The sequence below is a fragment of the Protopterus annectens genome, chromosome 3.part0 (assembly GCF_019279795.1).
Source record: "Protopterus annectens isolate FY-2018-M chromosome 3.part0, PAN1.0, whole genome shotgun sequence".
In the NCBI taxonomy this organism is placed as follows: Eukaryota; Metazoa; Chordata; order Ceratodontiformes; family Protopteridae; genus Protopterus; species Protopterus annectens.
The window spans coordinates 868,400,296-868,424,032 of record NC_056731.1 but is presented as its reverse complement, the minus strand read 5'-3'; the positions used below and the strand labels follow the sequence as shown (position 1 = coordinate 868,424,032).

The following is a 23,737-nucleotide window of genomic DNA, read 5'->3' as shown; positions in this document are numbered from 1 at the left end:
GCAAAGTCAAAGTTCTGTGTTATATCACCAGTTCCCAAGGAACAAAGGGACTTGGGCACCATTAGGAGACTGTTTGCTGCAGAATGCATAGAAGCTTCTACTTAAGACTGTTCCTGGTACCCAAAAAAGACTGGTAATTAAGGCCCATCTTAAATCTGTCAAGGTTAAAGTACCAAGGTTCAGGATCCTAACCTGGAAACTCCTTTGCTGCTTTTCTTTCCCGAAAGCTACATGAGTCACCCTAGAATTGAAAAAATGTTTACCTTTACATATCCGTAGCCATGGAAGACTGATGTCCCCTCATATTTGAAACGGGGTTGCTACTTCCAATTTACTTTCCTGCCCTTTGGATTTGTCTGCTGCACACAATATATTCACAAGTGCCTGGCTGCTGTAATTACCTTCTGCAGAGCTAGGGGCTTTCCCATTTACCTGTGTCTGGATAGCTGTTTACAACCACCAACCTAAAGACATGCACTGCAATTCATCCTCACCTAGCTCTGGTGCAAAAGGATAAATATGCTCATGCTGAAGCTTGCGTCACTGGAGCCATGGTCTAGGAGGATGTGGGCTTGGTACTTTCAAGCTGATTACTGGGTAGCCCTTGATGTGTAGCAGAGCATATACATGCAAGTAGAGTAGCATAGGAGGTCCCTTTTGTGATACAGGACCTGAATTCAGCATCCTGATGGTGGGATTAGATCCTATAGAAATACCCTGAATTGACATGATGCCAGAGAGGCACAAGTAGATGTGTAGATGTCATTACACCCTGCATGATTGCCTCTCTGAATGTCCCTCACCCTTGTACAGGGTATGTCCCTACTACTAGTATGGAGGAACAGTTTGGATGAGTCTGACTGGGGATGCTGAAAGGTGGGCAAGAATAATAGCAAAAAGAAAAGATACAAGGGGTAAGCATTCAGCTTAACCTGCTTGTAAAGCCTAGGGTTTCCTTCCTTAAGTCCTGCTCCTGAGCAATTACTTTACGTGTGTCGGAGCAAAATTAGATCACTGCAAGGGAGTTTCTGTGATTACTGTGTTACATGGCCTCTGCTGTCCTAGTAGCCCTTTTGTAAGACTATGAGACTTCAGTGGTCTCGGAAACAGACTGCCAGCACGCCCAGTCATTGATGCATCCCATCCCTTTTCTGCCCTATGTCAAGAGGGAAGAGTTCTCATGGTGGATACAACAGGTGAACCAAAATCTGGATCCTGCTAACACCAGAGACTCATGCTAATAAGACTCCACAGACATTGCTTGAGAGAGCCCAGTCAGAGAATGTAGGGATCCTAGGAATCAGGACAAAGGATAAAAAAGAAAGCACATTAGCGTAAAGAAACTAATAGCCATCACTGCCTTGAAACCACAACTCCACATCCTCACTGATAGCACCACAGTGATGAGGTACATCAAAAAGGGGGGTGGGGGCAGTCAGTCATACTTGCTGTGCAATTGGGCTATGGAGGTATGAAATTCAGTTTGCAAGTCAAAAATTGTCCTCTGGGTGTCCTGCATCCCTTATCAGGAAAACTTCTTGCAGACACGCTTAACATGACAGACAAACCCTCATGAATGGACAGACATTTTCTGAATCTGGTTCACAGGTGGAGTGTACCATAATTAGGCTGCAGCCTAGAGTATCACCTGTGACTGATAATGAGGTGAATAATCCTTCATTTGAGGAACGAGTGAGGGATACCCCTGATGTTGAGGGGGATGTGGAGGTGCATATGCAATGTGTACAGGGTGTTCAGGTTGATACGGTGGATAAAACGCAGGATGTGGTTGTGCGATGGAAAGAGCAGACTGACACTTTACATCAAGGGTTTGCTTGATTGCCTTTTCCGATTCGACAGAAGAGGGACAGAACAATGAGTCGTGAGCGTACCAAGAGGAAAGGTCTGATGGGAGCTGTGAGTTATCACACTATCAAGAAGCTGTGGGAACCACACAAACCTTAGTTCTAAATATTTCAGAGACCATTGACTGAAATTGAGACTGGGATACTGGGTATGGGTATATTTATTCTTGCACATGCAGCGAATGTATCTGATTCCATTATTGACCTAAGACTATTTGCAAGGAATGTAATGCTGAAACTCTCTCTCTCTTTCTGCTTTTCCTGGTTAGTGGTCGCCACAGCGGATTAACTTGTCCGCTCATGATTGGCAGTGGAGCTTTTACAGTGTCGAGTTGCCAGCCTGGCGCCCAACCTTCCACAGACTGCACACGCACGCTGTCACGCCTAGGGCCAATTTTAGCGTGTCCAGTCCACTTGCAGCATGTCTTTGGGGATGTGGGATGAAACTGGAGCACCCGGAGGAAACCCACACGACCACAGGGAGGACATGCAGACTCCACACAGAATATACGCCAGCCGAAGATCGAACCGGAGAGCCTTTTGCTGTGAAGCGACAACGCAAACTGTTGCTCCACTGCGGCAGTCCAATGTAATGCTGAAACTAATGTATGAAAATAGTAGTGCAGATTTGAGACCATGTGGTTTTAAAAAATTTAGTAGTTTGGTACCAATGAGCCATCCAGTTCTTGAAGCATTTTGTAAAATGTGTATATTTATATAAGTTGTTTGATACTAAACCATCTGGCAAAAGATTCTTTAATGTGAGTAAGAGTGAGGAAGAAGTGCTTAATGCAGTACGGAATGATACCTCTATAGTAATACACCCAGCAGACAAGGGCGGCATGACTGTGGTCATGGATAGGGGTTTTTATATTGATTCTATCAATATGTTGATGGATGGATTGGTGTATGAGGGTGGATATTAAATGTATACATAATTTGATAAAACAAATGCATTGTATGGTGAATGATTATATGTTGAGCTTTTCGATCAGTATGGAGCTAGCACAATATCTTATGGTCGAGTCCCCGTTGTACCCATGTTTCAAGGACAGCCAAAGGTACATAAGGACCCCAGAACACCCTCTTTCAGACCCATAGTAGCTGGGAAAGGGTGGGTCACTGAGCTCTTTTCCATTTTTGTTAAAAGGCATGTCAGGCCTATCTTGGTTAAATCCAGCACTATATTGAGGGATACTAAACATGTTTTACAGGACTTGTATGGATTTATTAAAAGTTATAACAAGTGGGGTGATTATATGTTGGTCACTCCAGATGTAGTGTCCCTGTTCACAATGATACCTAATACTGAAGGGATTGAATATTTACGCATGTATTTGAGCAACCATAGTGAGTATGAGCACAGGCTTGTAGAGCTGTTACGTGATTTTATGGATGTGGTACTTAACAATATATTTGTGTTTGACAACTGTTATTATAAACAGAAACATGGTGTGGCAATGGGGATGTGCTGCACCAATAGTTACGACAATGCTGTGATGGTGCAATGGGAATTGGAGGAGGTATTTGTAATGGAGCTATATTTACAGAATGTGCTCTTCTACCGTCATTTTGTTGATGACGTTTTTTGCTATGGAGTGGGACCCCTGAAGATTTAGAACGATTTGTGCTAAAGTTGCATGAATCCAGTACTTTTTTGAGATTTACTTATAAATGGTCATGTACGTCTATGAAGTTTCTTGATGTGCTGATAAGTAAATGGCCAGACTGTACACTTACTACTAGCTTATTTAGAAAGGAATGTTATAGGAATTTGATACTTCATAGGAGAAGCATGCACCCAAGCAGGGTATTTAACAAAATAAAAGGCCAAAGCATGAGGGTTTTTCGATTGCATAATGTTCTAGAATATAGGGGTGGTCGTGAGACCCTTAGGCAGTCCTTGAGACATAGAGGCTCCAAGGACAAGTGAGGTGGGTCCTATTTTGGTGGACTTTGATTCTATGAGAGGAGGACGAGCTAAGCCATATTTTTTTTCTTATCAGGGCTTAGCTGTAACAGGACAAGGTAATGAAAGGTCCAACAGTTCTGTGGGAAGGGTTAAAGTTTCAATGGCATGTACAAGCAATGTCAGCGCTGTTAGGAAAGTATTTCAGAGTCATTGACATCTTTTGATGATGGATGAAAAAATTGGTAGAGTGGTGTGGGAGACTCCCATGTTTGGATTTAGGAACTGTAAGTCATTTAAAATTATGTTATGTTATCCAGATAAAGGGACTACAGCATGTGCGAGAGAATATGGAGCTCACCCCTGTGGCTCATGTAATTTTTGTGGCCTGATAGACAGTGATGGTATGTTTGTACATCCTGATTTTGATAAGAGGTATACGTTTAATGTAAGGGCAACATGTATAACGAAGCATTTGGTATATTTGGCACATTGTGGGTGCTGTAAAAGATTTTACATTGAGAAAACAGCTCGCACCCTTAATGAGCATATGAGGGAACACTCATAGCATACGAACGGGCATTACTATGAATGCCCTTGCTAGATATGTGGCAGCTAGTGATCAAATTCATTATTTTCGGTTCAGGGCTGTACAAGTCCTGCAAGTGGGTGCTAGGTTGGGGAGTATTGAGAACAGAACTAGTGAGACTGAACTTAGATGGATCCCTAAGTTGAGAGCTGATAAAGGATCTGGTTTGAATAGTACAGTCTCTATTAGACCGATACTTGATAAGAGGGGATTACTTAGATAGGATGTATTTGCCAGTTGGTATAGTTAAATTGATGTCCCTTTTTTATTCCAGGTTTTAAACTTCATCTGCAACTCTATACTGAAAGGGATCTTGTCCTTTAAATAAATAATGTTATCTGAATGCAAGCAATTGATTTATGTAAATGGGCATTGCTTTGGCACATCCTGTTGGTGAATTTAAGCTGTTTTAATTAATCATATGACTATTTATGATGTATGCTTGTGTGTTTTACTATCATTATGGTCTGATGAAGCCAATGTTTGTTTGGTGTAAGTGCTTACTTGCTTGCAAATATTTTATTAGTGTCTGAACGTATCTATTGTCTTCGTTGGATGTTTTTTATTGAGTGCTGTGAATCCTGCTGCCATTATTGTGTTTTGTTTTACTTAAGGCTTTGTTTATTGGTGGTTGGTTTACTCACTGGGTGATTGTGCTTATACTAAGTGAACCTAAACATCTACAGTTATGGTAAGTTCATAACAGCACTGTAATGTTAGTGATGGTAAGGAGTTACACTCATTGGCTATATGGAAAGAGAGTGTGGTGTTATCAGAAGGGATTTTATTATTGGTAAGATTGGTAGTTGCTTGAATGATGCCCCTGATTTCAGACAATATGGGCTGTTACCTCTGACTTGGATCTATGATCTGCAGGACTAGTTTTAACCTGTCTTGGTGTATTTGGACCCTCTAAAGTTCTGACCACCTCTTCAAATAACTGGGGTTTTGCTGCTGCTTTGAAGGAAGCCTTGGTTACCCCAGTCTTGAAGAAGCACACTGGTGGATAATTACTGCCCTGTCTCTAACCCGCCTTTTGTTAAGGTTGTGTGTTAGCAGCATTATACTTCAAATGCTGTATTCATGATCTTTTTTTGGTCTGGTTTTCACACAAGAGAGAACATTTATTTGGGTTCTGAACCACTTTTTCATGATGGAAGAACATTAATGTGTTTTGGTCCGCCTTAATCTCTTCTCTTTGTATTTGAGATAGTTGATAAAAAATATTCTTGACTGGCTTTCAACCTGCTTTAGAGTTAGACACATCATCTTAAATGGTTTGTCTCCTACCTTACAGGTTGTATCCAAAAGATTGTGTCCGAGAGATGTTAGTCAGCTTATCTTTTCACATCCAGAGTTTCACAAGGTCCAGTTTTTGGCCCATTGTTTTCTTTGTATGCTTCCATCAGAGGTACTCTGAAAGAGAGACATCTTCAGTATAACTGCTGTGCTGGTGATACAAAGCACTATTTCGCTTTTCCTTAGGTCATGTTGTCTTCTGTGGATTTATTAGGAGGTGATATGCAATCCTTCCAACACTGGATCACTGCTAAACACCTTCAAGAGCGTAGTAATGGCTGTTTATGCCACCTTTGAGGGAAATCGTTTTCCCCGACCCTTGACACCATTTATACTGGTAATTTTGTTAACTTTTGTGAGGAAGGTGAGTAATTTTGGTGTGATTATTTTTATTGACAGATTGACACTTGTGAATCAAATGTTGTATGTTGTGAAAACCTCTTGGTGCAAGAAATATTTCAAAGATTGAACTAAGTATATTCTTCCTGATAAAATCTCAGTGGTGGTACTCATCTTGGTCTCTGTGGTTTGATTATTGCAGTTTTCTTTTATCTGAGGCTGCCTGACAGCTGGATCATTTGCAGCTAGTTCAGAATTCTACAACACTGCTACTTAATGGACCTCTTCGTTACCATCAAATTACTTGTATTCTGCAGAGTCTGTAGTGGCTGCCTATTTCATGACAGTATGACCTTCAAAGTCTCTCTCGGTTTATTTAGCCATATTCGACCTGGGACCTCCATGCCTTGAGCTTTTGATCCCCTATTGCTAGGCTAGGACCCTGCTTTTTTCTTTCATGGAGGTGGTGGAGATTCAGAGGACATGCTTGGTGTCCTATGCCTTTTTCTGTATCGGGCATCACATCTGTTACCTCCTCTTTCCTATGCCTTTTTCTGTCATCAGGCATCACACATCTGTTACCGCCTCTTCAGTGGTTGAGGGAATGCCTCACATTATCTGGATTTAAAAGGTCCGTCACAACACATTTTCAATTAATATCTGACTTTTGATTTTACCTGCTACATTATTGTACTTCCCCTGGTGATCTGACCTGTTGATCTTGCTTTGACTTGTCTTTAAACATTGTTATTGTTTATATATTCCATAATTTTGTTGTATTATAGTTGCTGTTGTATTACTTTATCTAATCTTTTCCTAATTTCGCCCTAATTTGTATCCTTCTCACTACATTATATTTTAATGTTCTTAAATTTCTTTTTTTATTGCATTATCATAGTTCACTTAATATATTGTTTTGTTTCCTAATCTGTCCTGCTCTTTGTCCTTGTCGCTACATTGTAGTATTGCTATGGTGGTTTTACTGTTTATTTTATATAATCTCATTCTAATATGAAATAAGTACTTAAACTTGAACTGAACTTGAAATTTAGGAATCAAGTTTGTTATTGTAAGATGTTTTCCCCTTACTTCTCCTTTGGTATCCAGCACACATTATGGGTCTGGTAGTTGCCGATATGTTTCTTATAGTGATAGGAAGTATGCTGTGGTATTGCATGGGGGAAGTGAGAACCAGGTACTCTGCAACCGAGATGAGAACCTGGTGGGTTATGTTCATTCCTTGGCTGGAAGGCATAATTCGCCCATTTGTTCACTTGGACAAACCAGAACCAAGCAGTTGAAAACAAACCAGACTGTTGGGACCTATGGAACTCTACCTACCCCCACCCCCCACCCCCAGAGCTCCGAACCAAAGTGGTGGCTCTCTCTAGAGCTCCACTAGTGCTGCTTTGACTATAAAGAGTATGCAGTCCTCTTCACATGTCATAAACCCAGTGCTCCTTCTAGTTGCCACTTAAATGTACATCCATAACCACATCCTTCCCTCCCCCAGGGTGGATGAGCTAACAGAGGACAGTCACTCCTGTTCTCACTCCATTTCCTATGCCAGTAATCAAACACTGGTCATCTGGGTTGCAGTTATGGCTTTATTCCTCTGTACCCTGTGGATGGGGCCATGTGTGTTTTTGCTGACATAGCTTGGCTTAAGCTGATGGTTCCTTTACCATTCTTCAGTACTGTTTTTTTGTGTGCTGTTTTTACCACTTCCTGTACAACAAAAAATAAGAATAGGAAATGTGTTGCATTATTTTTTAATTGCTACACTTGTTGCCAGGAACACTGCTCAAGACTGCAACCACACAGATATCTCTAAGGATATCTGATTGCTGAAAAAAGATCAAGCTCAGAGGGACGCATGTCCATTACCAGCTAATTCCTGTTCATATTTTAAATTTTTGAAGCAATGATCATTATTCAAAGTACTGTTATGGTGAGTATACTCATACAGCTTAATTTTTGGGTGCAGTTTTCCAAAACGAAAAGTGGCTCAAGGCTGAATGCTACGAGACTGGAAATTCTACAAGATTAGAGTGCTGCTTTTCCCCCTTCTTCCATTGCTGTACTCTGTAAATTGTTCTGAACCTCGCACATGTGCTGTTGTGCGCACAGCAAAAGAAACATTACCATTGCAAATTTACTTGGGTAGCAGAATTTACTTTAAATGGCAAAAAATTCTGAGTAGAAGTGGGGCAAATATGGAAACCTAAGTTGTTACTTTCCCTGTTCGCCCAGTGCTCATGTTAGCAAGACAAGGCACTGTTCATGGAACCCCCGGTATCGTCCCTGTCTGCTGCGTCTCTCCTGGCAATCCCCTTTCATACTTGTGGGACAACTTTTCATTAATTGAAATGTTATGTTTTTCCATAGATCTTATAGATTGACAGTACAACTTTCAAAACAGATGAGGCTACAAAAGGTATTTTACAAAATTTTTTATGGATTTGAAGACAGTTTTGAATTTCCCTTTCAAGTAGTTTACACATCTGTTTTGCTTTTTAGGAATACAGAGCTGAGGCAGCGAAAACAGTTGTTTGATGCGGGTCTCCACTCCTCGGCACGGTATGGTAGCCATGATAACAACCAGACTGTTGCAGATGGAAAGAAAAAGCCTCGAAAATGGCTGCCAATAGAAACATCTGAAAGAAGATGCCAGATTTGCCAGCACCTTTGTTACCTTTCTATGGTAAGAAACTTGGTGTGTATGTAGCTGTGCACAAAAATCTTTATCAGGGAGTCTGAAGGTGTTATTTTGTCTGGTTGTCATTGCAATCCCATCTGTAGAAGTAGATGTTCAAAGGAGTACCAGTTGTAATGAGCAGACATTGAGCATCTAGTGACATACTCCACCCAGGAATGTGTGCTTTGAGGGGATTAGGTGCCTCTCTAGCACATATCAGTACCCAGTGTACTGAACCACATTTCAACTAACCTAAAAATGTGGCGCATGCAAGTAACACACAATATCATTTACACATTTGCATAGCTGGACAGCATCTTTTGTTGAAAACTGAGGGAATGGATTTGAAATGTTTTGGTGGGAGGAAACTTGTCACTGTTATCCTGCAAGATAGTGCTTTGCTGTAAGAAGCTTGCATGTGGTTCTGGGCATACAAGACATTGCCTTATTAAGGCAATGCCCCTTTTGCATGGTTTTAATTTTATCCAGACATCCCTAGATCTAGACACAATAACTTTGTTTATAAGCTGTGTGATGTAGGATGTTCTTGCAATAATAGACACATATTGGTCAAAAGTTAGGTCACTGTCCACATAAGTTTCCAAATCAACTCTTTGGGGTGTATTGTCAATGTGGTAGTTTTTAAAGGACTCAGTAATGCATTTTTTGGCATTTTATTCCAGACCTTGATTTTGACACAAGTTATTTATTTGAGACTAATCTTCATGCAGGATGGATAATCATTTGGGGATTCAGGGACTGCTCCTAGCTTAGTCAGAAAACTTAGTCAGCCAGAGACTTTCAATATTGGCTTTTACTTTAGAAAAGTAGATGCCAAACAGGAGAGGTCCCAGCACAGAACCCTGAGGGGCTCCACTGGTGACTGGTCTCTTTGTGGAGGTAACTTCCCCTGTTTTGATCATACACTTCAAATCTGTGAGCCAGTTAATTTTTTCAAGGATTTCTTGACTACAGACTTTAAATACGAAACGGCTTCATTTTTTCAGAGGCAGTATTTTGCATGCAGATAAGCTTGTTCCTGAAGTGGCATCTTTACTTCCAGATGGTATATTTGCCTGCTAGTTCTTCATTTTCAGCCCTGCACCAGATGTTTGACATGCATTTAACCAATATATTTTGTATTGTGTGGCCATTGCAAAGAAATTTGAAGAAACAAATTTGGGTTGTAGGGAGTTCTGTCCTTCTGGAGGGCCAGTGGCGAGATGAACAAATGCACAAAAGCTAGAAAAGCACAACTCAAACTAGCAAAAGTGGATAGAGTTGTACACTCATGGATGTGCTCTGATGGTCCTGTCTAAATAACTACAAGAACTACTACTACTTATTAAAAATTGCCTTGCTAAATATCTGGAGTTTATTTGGCTACAGCTGAGCAGGGGAAGGCTTTTGGCTTAAAAGATCAGTAGAAGCAATTGCAATACAAATCTCAGGAGCCTGTTTTCTAGTTCATAGTCTTTATTGGTCTGTTAAGTGCAGTTCGTGTTTGATAAATTTCTCGGGACGTGACTGTGTTATGAGGGGGGATCTGTTTCTGCTTTGGCCATTCCTGGGGCTTGCTCAGGTCTTTGGGGAGTGTCTGGGGGATGGGAGAGTGGAAGCAAGCTGTGCCTCCTAATTATTACATAAGTTTTGACATCAAAAATACAGTAAAACAGAGCTTGTACAACAATCAAGTTTTATCCAAATGTGTAATAGATCCATTTTCGACTCTTTAACAGTAAAACAGGGTTAATGCAACATTCAAGTTTTATCCAAATACAAAATAAAGCCATTTTCAACTCAGATTTAAAATGTCAGAGTGAATTCAAATTTAATCAACCAGTGAAGAAAAAACTAACATAGCGTTAGCTTTCTAAGATTTGGTTTAGATAAAGGTATTCCCATGTTAGAAATAATCATGTTGCAGTTTTGCCTAAGCTTCATCAGATCTGCTTGGGGGGGGGGGGGGGTTAACCACTGCTTGATGTAAGTCTGGTACTGTGCTCTTTATTTGTAGAAATGGAGGAAAAATCTTGCCACGTCCCCCTGTCACTGGGTGGAATGAAACAGGGGAGCTGGCCAGTGTTTTGCTATAGCACACACTGTTCAGTGAACAAATAGGTGTTTGCTGAGCAGAGGACCACCGTGTATGATTACACTGCATTTCTCCAATCAGCCTTAACTTGCTTGTAAATTTAATTTAAACTGTTTATAAGCTAGTTACTTTATAGATGTGATTTAACCTCACTTTGAGTAAAACAGTCCTGCATGGACCCAGGCGATATGTCCGTAAGGTATTCGTGGGGGCTAACAGGGGAGTATCAAGGAGCCTTGTAGTCCTAACATTGTATCTGGGTGGTCTGAATTCCCTCGTGTTAAAGTTCGAACTCTGTTGGAGGGATTTGGTCCAGGGGGTTAGGGTATTCAGAGGTCCACTGTATGATACCTTAAAAGAAACATACATATTTTTCCACTCTGATTGCTTCAAAATCGAATCGGAGATGTTGGCCAGCTAATAAGTAAAGACAAATAGAATACCCGTGAAAATTTTGTATAGAGGAAGGAGCTTAGAAAGTGTGTATGGAAGGAGAGCCAGGGGGTAAAAAAAAGGAGTCTTGTGAAAACATTTGAGAAAAATCCAGTACTAAAAACTTGAGGTGGGGCCAGGTGCCTTATTAGTTGTGGAGCAGCTTGAGTAGGCTATAAACAGTAAATAACAAACGGGTCTACATGATGTAAAAAGCAGATGTTATGTAGTCCTATCCCGCCTACATTCCTTACTCACGGATTCGGAGCAGAGGATCGGCTCCGACTCGGCCAAACTTTCTAGCATGAAGTCTCTAATTGGCTGGGCTAACCCGGTATCCCAGGGTGCACCTCGCCCTAGCCCCAGATCTCGTTTGCCGCTCGTAGAGTTAGGACGTGGTCTCGCTTGGCTGTGGCCAAGTACCATTTTAGATACCTTTAAAATACTTTTAGGATTTTAGCAGTCTCTGTTTGTCAAAAGCTATTTTCATAGCTACTTTTCATGCTTGATTAGTTGTTGTGTGAGGTTGGGAGTTAGTTGTTTGTGGTATCCCTACTGTTTCGTGGGCTAGGCCCGTTTAAGTTAGAGGACCTAGTCCTCTCCTGTGTCCTCCTGGTTGTGATTTGCTGTTGTGTTAGTGGTTAACAATTGTTTTAGGAAGCGTTTAAGTTAGTTTCCTTGTCCTGTCAAGTGTTTGTCGGTGGCCTCGCCCTCCCTTAGTGTTTGACTCTCTCAGTTGTGTGTGGCGCGGTTGCTTGCCATGTCGAAAGAACTGAAGGAACATAAACCCTCCGGGTTTAAGAAGTGTACTAAATGTGGCCATAAAATGTCAATCACAGATGGGCACTCTATTTGTGTGTATTGTCTTGGGGCTATTCACTTGCAAGAGTCCTGCAGTTTCTGTCATGTGTTTAGCCCTAGGGTACTGCAGGAACGTAAAAACAAACTGATTTTGAAGGGTCTGATCAAGCCCTCCTTTGAAGAGGCCTTGGAGTCGTCCCCGCCTTCTAGTACCAAGTCTAAGCCTTCTAAGGCCAAGAAAAGATCTCCGGCTCCGTCTGCTTCTTTGGAGCCATCATTGAAGGTTTGTAAATTGGATACTTCCTCCTCTGCTCCTCCGTCCTCGGGGCCGAAGGAGAAGGTCTCAGAGATGGACACTACATCCTCGGCTCCATTGCTCTCGGGGCCAAAGGAGGAGGACTCTGATATGGATACTACCTCCTCAGCTCCATTGTCCTCGGGGCTGCAGGAGGTATCTGTTGTACTGGGGTCGACCTCGGCTCTGATATTATTGGAACCTCTTCGGAGCAGGTCACTCAGTGTCAGGCATGAGTCTCCAGTCGGGAGATCTAGATCTCTCCCTCTGTTTCTTCCAAATCATCTAGGCTGTCTGATTTGGATGTGGATAGGGTGGTTCAGAGGCTCCTACAGTCGCCGGTGTTAGCAAAATTGTTTTCGGCTCCGACCCAGGTGGCTCCGGAGCCACTTCCCATGCTTGTTTCGATCCTCCGAACACCCATGTGTTGTTGGAGCCGGAGGGCCCCGCGCCGAGTGATGTTCTGGTGTCGGCTGCGATACCCCAGGCGAGTCTATTGGAGCCGTCTTCGGCTCCTACCAAGTCGGCTCCATTCTCTGGTTTTGGCACTCTGGTTTCTTCAGTCGGACCCGAGGGGGATGCCTTGGGACTCCTGTCTGTTCCGAGCCTCCCTCTCAGTGCTTCGGCTCAGGGAATCTCGACTCCGATCGTGGTCTCGGAGACTGGTCGGTCCTCGGATCCAGGGGGACCAGCCTTCGAGGCCATGAGGAGCGCCCTGGCCAGGTCGTCAGGTACATCACCTGGTTCGGTCACTCCATCCCCTTACATCCCGGCTAGAGCCTCTGATACTCCTCTCTCCATGGACGGCGGAGCCCGAAGGTCTGGGGATAACCCCTTGAGCGGTCCCCTACTTTGTGATGGCCCCTCAGAGTCTGTGCCTGAGGAGCCCCCCAGTAAGAAGTCATGCAAGAGGAAGCACATAGACTCCCAGGACGTCACTCACTTCCGATACCGACCTCAAGGAATCAGAGGGGTCCCCCAAGTCATCCTCCGATGATGTCTCTTTCTCCGTCATCCTGGAGATTTTGAGACAGCGAGGCGACTGGCCCTCCAAGACCCCCTCTGAGGAGGAGTCGGTATTCCTCAAAGCCTTCGGAACTCAACCCTCCGCCTCCTGGGTGTCTCCACCCTTCGACAAACTCCTAGACTTGGTTTGTCGAAGGGTGTGGGAGAACCCTGATTCCGTGGAACCGGTGCCCAGACGTCCAAACAAGTTCTTGTCTGCTCCCCCGGGCAAAGAGTTTCTTACCAAAGGGGTTTCGGTAGATGCCTTGGTGGTGGCGGCAGCCACTCAACAGGAAGTTGCAGAGGCTTCTTCTTCAGTCCACCCTCCTAACAAGGAGTCCAGGAGTATGGACCGGTATGGGAAGCGTACCCTGTCTTCGGCGACCTTCACCTTACGGTCATTGAATTACCTCTGTCATTTCACTCTGCTCCAAAGAGATCTCCTGAAGGAGTTAGGAGATACTCTGACGGGTAACATGCCTGAGGCGGTAGCGTAGACTGTTATCTCCCAGTTGTCTACCCTAGGGTCCATTGTCAACTCGTCCATGAGGCTCATATCTTATGCAGCCGAGGGGGTGAGTAGGGCAGCTAGCTCAGGTATAGCTCTCAGAAGGCAAGCCTGGATGCGCCTGTGTCATTTTGTGGAGGCCTTTAAGTCTTCCTTCACTGACGCCCCCTTTGATGGGTCCTCTCTTTTCGGACCCAAAGTGAAAGACACTCTCACCAGATGCGAACAGGAGGGAAAGACCCTATCTGCCATTGGGGCCCATTTTTCTCTCCCTTCTAGGCCTTACCCCAAGGCTCAGAGAGGGGGGAAAATGTGGTTCAAAAAGTCTGAGGTCCTTTCCCATGGCTCAAGGTGAGTCCCCCTCCAGAGGCAGAGGAGGGGGGAATTATTCTGGAAGACGCCGTCCTAGAGGCAGAGGGGGCCCCCGCAACTCGGGAGACCGTGATTCCTTTCACGGCTCTTCCTTCCAGCGTTCCTGAGGTGTTGCCCGACTGTGCTATTCCGGAGCCAGTCGGTGGCTGAATTTTGTTGTATCCGGAAGCCTGGGAGAGCATCACCCAGGATCGTTGGGTGCTTCAAATAGTTACCGGAGGTTACACTATTCCCTTTGTCAACACCCCCTCCAGTCAGAAGGATCCCGGACGTCCCACCCAGTCACCGTGATCAAGCAGCACTAGAAGCGGCAAAGCTGCTAGAAAAAGGAGTCATCCAACCAGTCCCCTCAGACCATGTCGGATCAGGGACTTACTCACGACTCTTTTTGGTGCTGAAAAGAACAGGGGACCTGAGACCCATTCTGGATCTCAGTCGACTCAATCGCTACGTTCTGAAGTCCAAGTTCCGAATGGTCACACTTCAGTCCATTTTTCCACAGCTGGAGAAAGGAGTATGGATGTGCTCCATCAATCTCAAGGATGCCTACTACCACATCAAAATGGAAAAGGCATCCAGGAGGCATTTACACTTACAGCTAGGAGCCAGTCACTTCCAGTTTCGTGCCCTGCCCTTTGGTCTCACCACAGCCTCCAGGGTGTTTACCAAGTGCTTGGCAGTGGTGACGACTCACCTGAGACATCTAGGATTCCAGGTGTTTCTGTCTGGACGACTGGCTTCTCGCCACCCCCACCAGGCATCTGCTCATTCAAGCCAGGGAGGCAACCATCTCACTTTGCCAATGTCTAGGAATTACTTTGAACTGGGAAAAGTCTGCCTTGCAGCCCTCACAGCATGTTGTTTTTATAGGCGCAGAGCTAGACTCTATTCAAATGCACGCTTTTCTGCCACAGGGCAGGATAAGGGTGTTGCAGTCTCAGATCCACGCACTGTTGCCCCTCAGAAAAGTTCAGGCCAGGTTAGTTCTTCAGCTCTTGGGATCCACGGCCTCCACCATCATGCTGGTACCCCTGGCCAGGTTACACATGCGGATACTGCAGTGACTCCTGTCGGTTCAGTGGTCCTTTCAAAAGCTTCCTCTTTCCCACTTTATACTTCTCACAGAGCGATGCAAACAGGACCTCCTCTGGTGGCTACGCTCCTCCAATCTGGACAGAGGGAGGAGCTTGGTTCCTATGTCTCCAGTTCCCACGGTGACCATGGAGGCCTCCCTGATGGGGAGGGGGGGCATTATCTAGGCAGAATGGTTCAAGGCACCTGGCAAGACCCACGAGGTACACTTGCACATCAATGTTCTGGAGATAGAGCAGTGTTTCTGGCGTTGCGAGCACTCCAGAACTTTCTAACTCTGGGAACGATTGCAATTCACTCAGACAACATGTCCGTGGTGTGGTACCTAAACAAGCAGGGGAGAACCAAATCTTACCCCCTCTGCAGAGAGGCCATGCAAGTGTGGCAGTGGGCAGTGTCTTCCCAACGGTTTCTAGTGGCAACGCACATTCCGGGAAGGTCCAACGTGATAGCGGACAGGCTAAGCAGAGCTATTCTGATGCCTCATGAGTGGTCCCTGAACAACAGAGTGGCGGTTCAGATCTTCAAAAAGTGTGGTCAGCCTTGCTGCAATCTCTTCGCCAGCCCCCTCAATGCCAAATGCAGCAAGTACTTCACTCTGATCCCCCCACAGGGGGAGTCACCCAGGGACGCTCTAGCTCACAATTGGCCCCCCGGTCTGGTCTAAGCTTTCCCTCCGTTTCCTCTGTTGCCAAGAGTGATACAGAAAGCCATATCCGTGGGAAGCAGGATGATTCTTATTGCTTCACACTGGCCTCGACAAGTATGGTTTCCCTTTCTTCAGCGGTACTCACTGGACAGTCCGTGGACTCTGGACCCAGTGCCGGACCTCCTGATTCACATGTCAGGACAACTTCATCCATCCCTGTGAACCCTCAGGTTGACAGCCTGGCTGCTCCAATTCCATCTTTAGTCAGGCTACATTCCTTTTCTCCTGAAGTGGTGCACATCTTGTCTTCTTCTCATAAGTCTTCCACCAGGAAGATTTATTCCAGCAAATGGAGGAGATTCTCCATTTGGGCTCAGGCCCAAGGGTTGGATCCCTTCACAGCCCCTATTCCGTCGGTCTTGTATTTTTTAGCCATGTTGTAACGTCGCTACCATTAAAGTACAGTTGGCCGCAATTTCCAATTTTCACACATCTTATGAGCCCTCTCTTATGGGCCACAAGCTCTGTAAAGCCTTTCTAAAAGGCGCTTGGTTACTTCTTCCCCCAGTTTCTGAGCCTGTGCTGCCATGGGACCTGAACCTTGTGCTGCAAGCTATTATGTCACCACCCTTTGAACCGGCTGCCACTTGCGACTTGAAATTTTTATCTTGGAAGAAGGCTTTTCTGATAGCCATTACATCAGCTAGGGAGGGTATCAGAACTTCAAGCCTTATCCATTAAACCTACATATTTGGTCTTTCACAAGGACAGAGTCCCTCTCAGGCTTAACCCGTCCTTTCTCCCGAAGGTGTCATCCCCAGTCAATCTTCATCAATCTATTGAGCTACCAGTGTTTTTTCCGAACTTTTCCAATAAAGCAGAGTTCAGGTTGCATCAGTTGGATGTGCACAGACAACTGAGATTTTATTTACATAGGACGAAGCAAGTTAGGAAATCTGATCAATTGTTTGTGTCCTTTTCAGAGAACAGAGCAGGTAGTCCTATTTCCAAGTGCACTATTTCTAAATGGATCAGAGACTGTATTTCATTCATTTACTCGTCAGCAGACAGAACTTTACCCTTTCCCGTCAAGGCTCATTCTACCAGGGCTATGTCTACGTCAATAGCTTTCCATGCTAGACTTTCCTTGGATGATATTTGTGCTGCAGCAACTTGGGCTTCTCCCAACACTTTTATTACTCATTACAAGCTGGACGTGGCTTCTAGGGGCCGGGCTTCCTTTGGTTCCACGGTTCTCAGGAGTATCTTCTTTTGAGCCTCCCAGGATAGAGGTGCTGGGGACGCTGTCCCGTGAGTAAGGAATGTAGACGAGATAGGACCACATAACATCAGTTAGTTATGTATTCACCGTAATGATTGATGTATGTGGTCCATCTCGCCTACATTCCTAGGTACCTTCCCACCTGCCCCCTTCCTAGAGGAATTGGAAGAATTTTTAGCTCCGTGGACCCTTAAAGGTCAGTGATTGTTTCCCTATCTGGATGGATTTTCTTCCAGTGTTTATTGAGTATGGGTTATGATTGCAAACAAGATCTGGAGCTAGGGCGAGGTGCACCCTGGGATACTGGGTTAGCCCAGCCAATTAGAGACTTTGTGCTAGAAAGTTTGGCCGAGTCGGAGCTGATCCTGTGCTCCGAACCCATGAGTAAGGAATGTAGGAGAGATGGACCACATACATCGATCGTTATGGTGAGTACATAACTAACTGTTATAGCTACTCAGATTCATGGAAAAACAATACCTTTGATGTGCAGTCAATTGAGTGGTTGTAGTCAGTAAAACATCCTCCGCTCAACGAAGAGCTAGTTGTTCAGTGAACCCCCGTGGCCAGGTTCTCTGTGGCTATATCCAGCACTGGCCAGCATCCATGTTTCACTCCACCCATGGTAACAGGATACATGGCAAACATTTTCTCCATTTCTAAACATAAAGGGCATGGCACCAAACTTAATATCAAGTCCTAAGCATATCTGATAAACCTTAGGGAAAAAGCACATCATAATTATTTGTAACATGGGAATACCTTTATCCGCTCAAAACCTCAGGAACCTAATGCTATGTTTTTTCTTTATTGGCTCGATGGTTGATTATATTTGAATTCATGCTGACATTTTAAATCTGAGTCAAAAATGGTTTTGTTTCATATTTGGATAAAACTTGAATGTTGTGCAAACTCTTGTCTTACTGTTAAAAGTGAGCCGAAAATGGATCTATTTTGCATTTGGATAAAACATGATTGCTGTATAAACCCTGTTTTACTGTATTTTTTGGCACTAAAACTGCTGTTATGTAATTAGGAGGTACGAGTTGCTTCCACTCTCTTCTCATAATCATTAAAAGATGGATCACCAGGGCACAATTGTGGGTGTACAACTGTATCCTCTCTAGCCGGTTCGAGTTGTATTTTTCTAGCTTTTGTGCCTCTGCAAAGAAAGGCACAAAGTTAAAATTCTATATTTTTTCCCATTTGAGAACAAACCTCCTTTGAAATAGTGCTTTGTCACTTCCAGTGGCATAGAGGAAATGAAGCCCCTAATTTCAGGAGTTTGATTAGTGTCTCAGGTGACTGATACAGATGGCAGGGATGATGGGCGCCGACGTCTTAGGAGGAGATAGCATGCTGGTATGGGCAGGATCATTTATTGAGCCCTAGTGGAGGCTAGATCTGTGAGCTGTGGCATCTAGGATGACAAAGGAGATGACTGCCCTATGGGCAGAATGCAGACAAATTCTCATAAGGCACACTCATACCTCTCAACCTCTTAGCACAAGAAGTCTGGACAAAATAATGGGGAGACAAAGGCCCAAAAATACGGACAATTTTAAATGTTGCTCTTATAAACTTGGAAAGTTGATAGAATAACAAGGTTTGTGTTAGCATGACTTTTCTGAAAAGTATGAAGTCAAAAACTCAAATGCCTGCCATTATTTTGACTTCAGTCCTCAGTGATTTGCCAGAAAACCAAAAATCTTATGAAGAACAGACCAAAAATATAAGGCAAAAATGACATTCTCTGAAAATCTGGCAGTTGAGAGGTATGGCCACACCTAATTGCTTGTCAGGCCATTGCCCGGCATCTGTCACCCCTTAGAACCTTCATGGATTGTTGATATCTTTACGTATGGGTTTTCCCAGAAGGGAGAGCTTTCTGGATTGGGTCACACCGGGGGTGGGGTGGGGGGTAATAAGGGAGCTGGCAGTGGTGGTAGGCAAAAAAAAAAAGGTGCTTTACTGTTCAAATTTACCATTGCGGTGAACTGTTGTTGAGCATGAACATTACAGGCAATGCTAACCAGTTTTGCTCTTCCAGGTGCATGCTTTCAGTATGTGCCAAGTTATCTGCACTAATGCCAGCTTATAAATTCATCAATCAGTACCTGCAGCCAGGACTACTATGCTTCTGGGGTTCATGTTTGCATTGGCAGCACAGTACTATGCAACCTTTTAGGTTTATGGGGTGGGGAGCATCTAGACATTTAACAAGCTGCTTTGCAGATTAAAATGCATTCTTCTGGCTCCTGATGACTTCCAGGCTGACATGAGAAGGACTCCGCTGTGTAAAAGAGCACTATTTTTTTTAATGAAGCTGCTGATGCATCTGTATTAATACTTTGTGCAAGATCTCACATATGTACTCATCCTGTCAATTTAAAGGAATCTACTAGCTTAATGGAAATATCTGTACTATGAATACCAGTTAGGGTTAATGCTTTAGTTTTCTGTAATGCATATTCAAGGATTTCTTCCATTTTTATGTACACAAAGAAGAGGAGTACCTACCTCCCCAGCCTTCTAACTTCAGTTATGCCATGAACCTTTGACAAGCTCATGTTGTAAACTCTAAAAGTACAAATGAGTGTTCATATATGGAGACCATAATTGTTATTGTGATGTGTATACAGCACAGTTCAGCAAAAACTCATTTTCCCACTGGTGTCATTCATTAGATTCAAAGTTTTAAGTTAAATTTTTGTCGCAGGAAACATGCTCATGATTTTTGTAATGTTTTACTGAACTTCTGTAGAACTTGAGTTACACAGGTAAACTGTGCAGCATGTTTGTTCATTCAGTTATGAGTTCTCTTGTAAGGCTGTACAGTTCTGTCCCATACTGTTGGATATTTAAAGAAGTACAAAAACTGACCTTTTATTGTAAACCGCACGTAATGTCTTTCTGGTTGTTCTAGACAGAGTTGAGTATCAGCAGCAATTATTGCCCATTGTGAAAAATGTAAACTGATGCATTTCATTAGCATGCATGTGACATCAGTTTGCCGCTGTATGCATAGTGCAGATAAAATACTTTACTACTGACGGTACTTGCCTGATCCTAGAAAAATGCCAGGAGGCATCACTAGGGTTTAATGAGTTTGTGTGAAAGTCTGCTGGTTAAGTTGAGTGTAGATGGTATTTTGAACATGTAGAATCCAGTAGTTCAACCAGTAAACACTAAACACCCAAAGACAAAAATCCTCAGAAACACAGGCAGGAAGCTCTGTCACCAGCAGTCACCAACAGAAGTATGGTAAATGATCTGTATTTTATTGAAGTTGAGCACAATTTAAAAATAAGTGTAATGCACTTGCGTCTCACCACCCATAACAGAGACTTCATCAGAACTAGTGGAAGTAGTGAACATTTACGAAAGTATGTAAATGTTGCAAGTCTGGCGGTGAGTTTATGTAATGACTTTTTAGTTCTTATGAAGTCTCTGTGTGACGAAACAAAAGTGCGTTATACTTGTTTTTAAATTATGCTCAACTTCAATAAAACATAGATCTTTTACTGCATTTTTGTCTGTGACAACCAGGTGTTGATGTTTATAGGCTCTGGTAGTTGCAAAGTCATTTTGATTTTCTGCAGCAATGATTAAAATGTTAGTTTGAATTGACTTTGAATCAGAAAATGAAAAGCAGTGGGCCTTCTATAAGTGGTTTGGTTGTAAGATTTTATGATTTGAAATAAAGCCAAACTGTATAGGCCAGATTCATGAAGGTTACCACAAAGTGTAACTTTCGGAATTCAAGAACAGCCCTACCACAGTGCTTGTATTTACACCAACTCTTTGGTAACCTTTATGAATCCAGCCTGATGTCTAAAATGACGTACGTGTCTGTGTGTGTGTAGCTATATATATATATATATATCTATATATATATATATATATATATCTATATATATATATCTATATATATCTATATATATATATGTGTGTGTGTGTGTGTGTATATATATATATATATATATATATATATCTCTATAGGAGGCGGTGGTGGTGCTGCGGTAGTGTTGTCGCCTCACAGTAAGACGCTGTCCGGTTCGATTCTCAGCTAGAGCATCTTCTGTGTGGAGACGTGTGAATGGGCATACCTTCGTTGAAGGTTGTGCGTCAGGGCTGGTAACTCAGCACGTAAAAATCAACTACCAATCATTAGTGGACCGGAGTTTCTATGTGGCGACCCCTAACCGGGAAAAAGCCGAAAGACACAACAACATATATATATTTTTACATTTGTTAACTGGGTTAGTCCGTCTGGGTTCTTAGAAGCCCTTTTTCAGCAGAGACCCGAGGAGAAAAGCTCCCAAAAAAAAAAAAAAAGTTTTAAGCAAACAAATAATAAGAACAAAGATAAACACAGATCACATTTTAAATATACATACTTCTGAAGTAATTACATAACATGCAATAAAGGAATATACAGAATGGATGGAAATGCAATACAATACATATATGGAAATATTCACGTAGTATGGCAAGAAACTAAGCAGAAATATAGTAAGACTAAGGTCAATACATTGCTGAACCAAGGTACTAAAAGAACAGTAATAAGGGATTATGGGAATTAAGTGTAACATGAGTTTTAACTAGTATGGAATATGATGGAAAAAAAATGTTATGTATTTGTACTCCAAATCTGAGTGCAGTTTTAAGTGATAATCCTTGATTGCGTATGCGTAATACAGGATTTACCTGTGGGTGGCATGATTTGATAGTGAGAGTGAAGCTTAAGTGCTGAAACAGACAGCCTTGAGTAAATCCTGCATTATCCACATACAGTAATGCATTATTGCTATTTAGTGCCTTTATTTAAAAAAAGGCTTCCCTTTTTAAATTATGGCATTGTATGTGCAACCTTCTTGTTTATGTAATCTGTTTTTCTATGCTTTCTGCAACTGGGGATGGCTTTCTAATTAATATACAAAATCAAAACGCAACAGGACATTATTTTGTTTGGATTTCACCTTTGATTGCCTGTAACAAAGGGAAGATGCGTCTTCTGTTACATATTTAAACTTTGTTCATGTTAATTTGGTTTGTCTGAAGTTTCATTAAGTCATGAGACGAAAGCGCTTACAATATTTTATTTGAATGTTCCTCTAATAAACACACACAACGTACATATACATGAGTTCTACAAGTACATTCTGTAGCTTTACATATCCTAATGGTTCTCACTAGGTCCTTGTTTTCCTTTATTTTTACTCTGTTCCTTTCTATTTTCTCTTGATATTAATGTCTTAATTAATGTATTAATTGATATCTTGATATTAAGCTGTCTGCGGGCTCTTGCTAATCTTTTTTTAGGTCTGGCAAGCATTTAATCACCCACAGATGCTTTATATGGTTATCACTGGATTTGAAGGAACCGGGAGATTGAGGTCTTTTTATACAGTGTCTGTCTACAGATTTCTGATGTGTGCATGAGGAGACAGCCAGCCACAGTACTATGTATTGCTGCCTACTACTGCTCAAGCTTCTAGTAGTCTAAGTTGCTGACAAATTCTGTTGCACATTTTTTTGTACATTTTTTGATCTGACCTTTACATCAAGGATTGTTCAGTGGGTCTAAGATTGGGATCACCCTTGTTCTTGTCTCAGTTTTGTTTTCAAATATTCCTGAATTCGTAGGTATGTGCTTCTGCTACTAAAGCACACTGCAGTAGGAGGACATGTTTGTCTCCTGAGCCAACCTTCTTGATCCTGATATTTGCTGTATTAGTGTTTTGCTGATCATATCACAGGACAAACCACATTTATGGACATTTTTTTTTTGAGACAAGTGGTGTTGCTTCAACCTGGCCATGTGAAGACACAAGAGGGAAGCTTCTGATATACCTTGCTGCTCAAAGGATGGCTACTTTGAGAGTGCCCAGGGTGAGAAATGGTTGGAAGGACCCTCAAGTAGCCAATCCTTTTGCTTAAGCACTGTGTAAATGTTTAAGTAAGGAACAGAGAGCAAGGCTGAAACCCTGAGTGCTTCAAAGGTAGCCATTTTTTTAACTTCCATTTTTAATCCAAATTTAATATAAAACAGGAAATACAAATTGAACGAAAGTTATAAAATATGAAAAAGTAGGACCGGTATAAATTAAACAAAAGATTAACAGTACCATTAGTGTTATATGAGTTGCCCGTGAATTATGAGCTCAGTACTGAGGAAAAATGCCAAATTTAGCAGATGATAAATAGAATAAATTAAAGGTTTGACTATTAAGGTTAGTTTTAGGTCTGGAAGTTGGTTTAAAAAGGTTTACAGTATTTAATGGATATGTTGACAAATTCAGACCAATTGATTGTAGAACTCCATTTAGTTGTTATAACTCCATTTAGTTGTATAGTATTTTATCATGGAAAAGAAGATAAGCACTTTTAAGTGAATGATGATCATATTAATTGGGGAAAGGATTAGTATAGTAAATTTCCAAGAAAAGGGGTTGTAAATCAATAAGGACAGATTTACTTTTGCTGATGTTAGTCATATTATTC

The 23,737-nt window shown here is 42.6% G+C and overlaps 1 protein-coding gene across 1 annotated transcript in view; it reads left to right on the top strand.

The window, feature by feature from the left end:
- The window catches only part of JARID2 (jumonji and AT-rich interaction domain containing 2), a 1,781,868-nt gene that overhangs the window by 1,323,202 nt on the left and 434,929 nt on the right, over positions 1-23,737 (top strand). Inside the window, exon 15 of the mRNA XM_044065716.1 lies at positions 8,522-8,705. Within this exon, the coding sequence (XP_043921651.1) occupies positions 8,522-8,705 (184 nt within the window). The remainder of the gene's footprint in view (positions 1-8,521; positions 8,706-23,737) is intronic.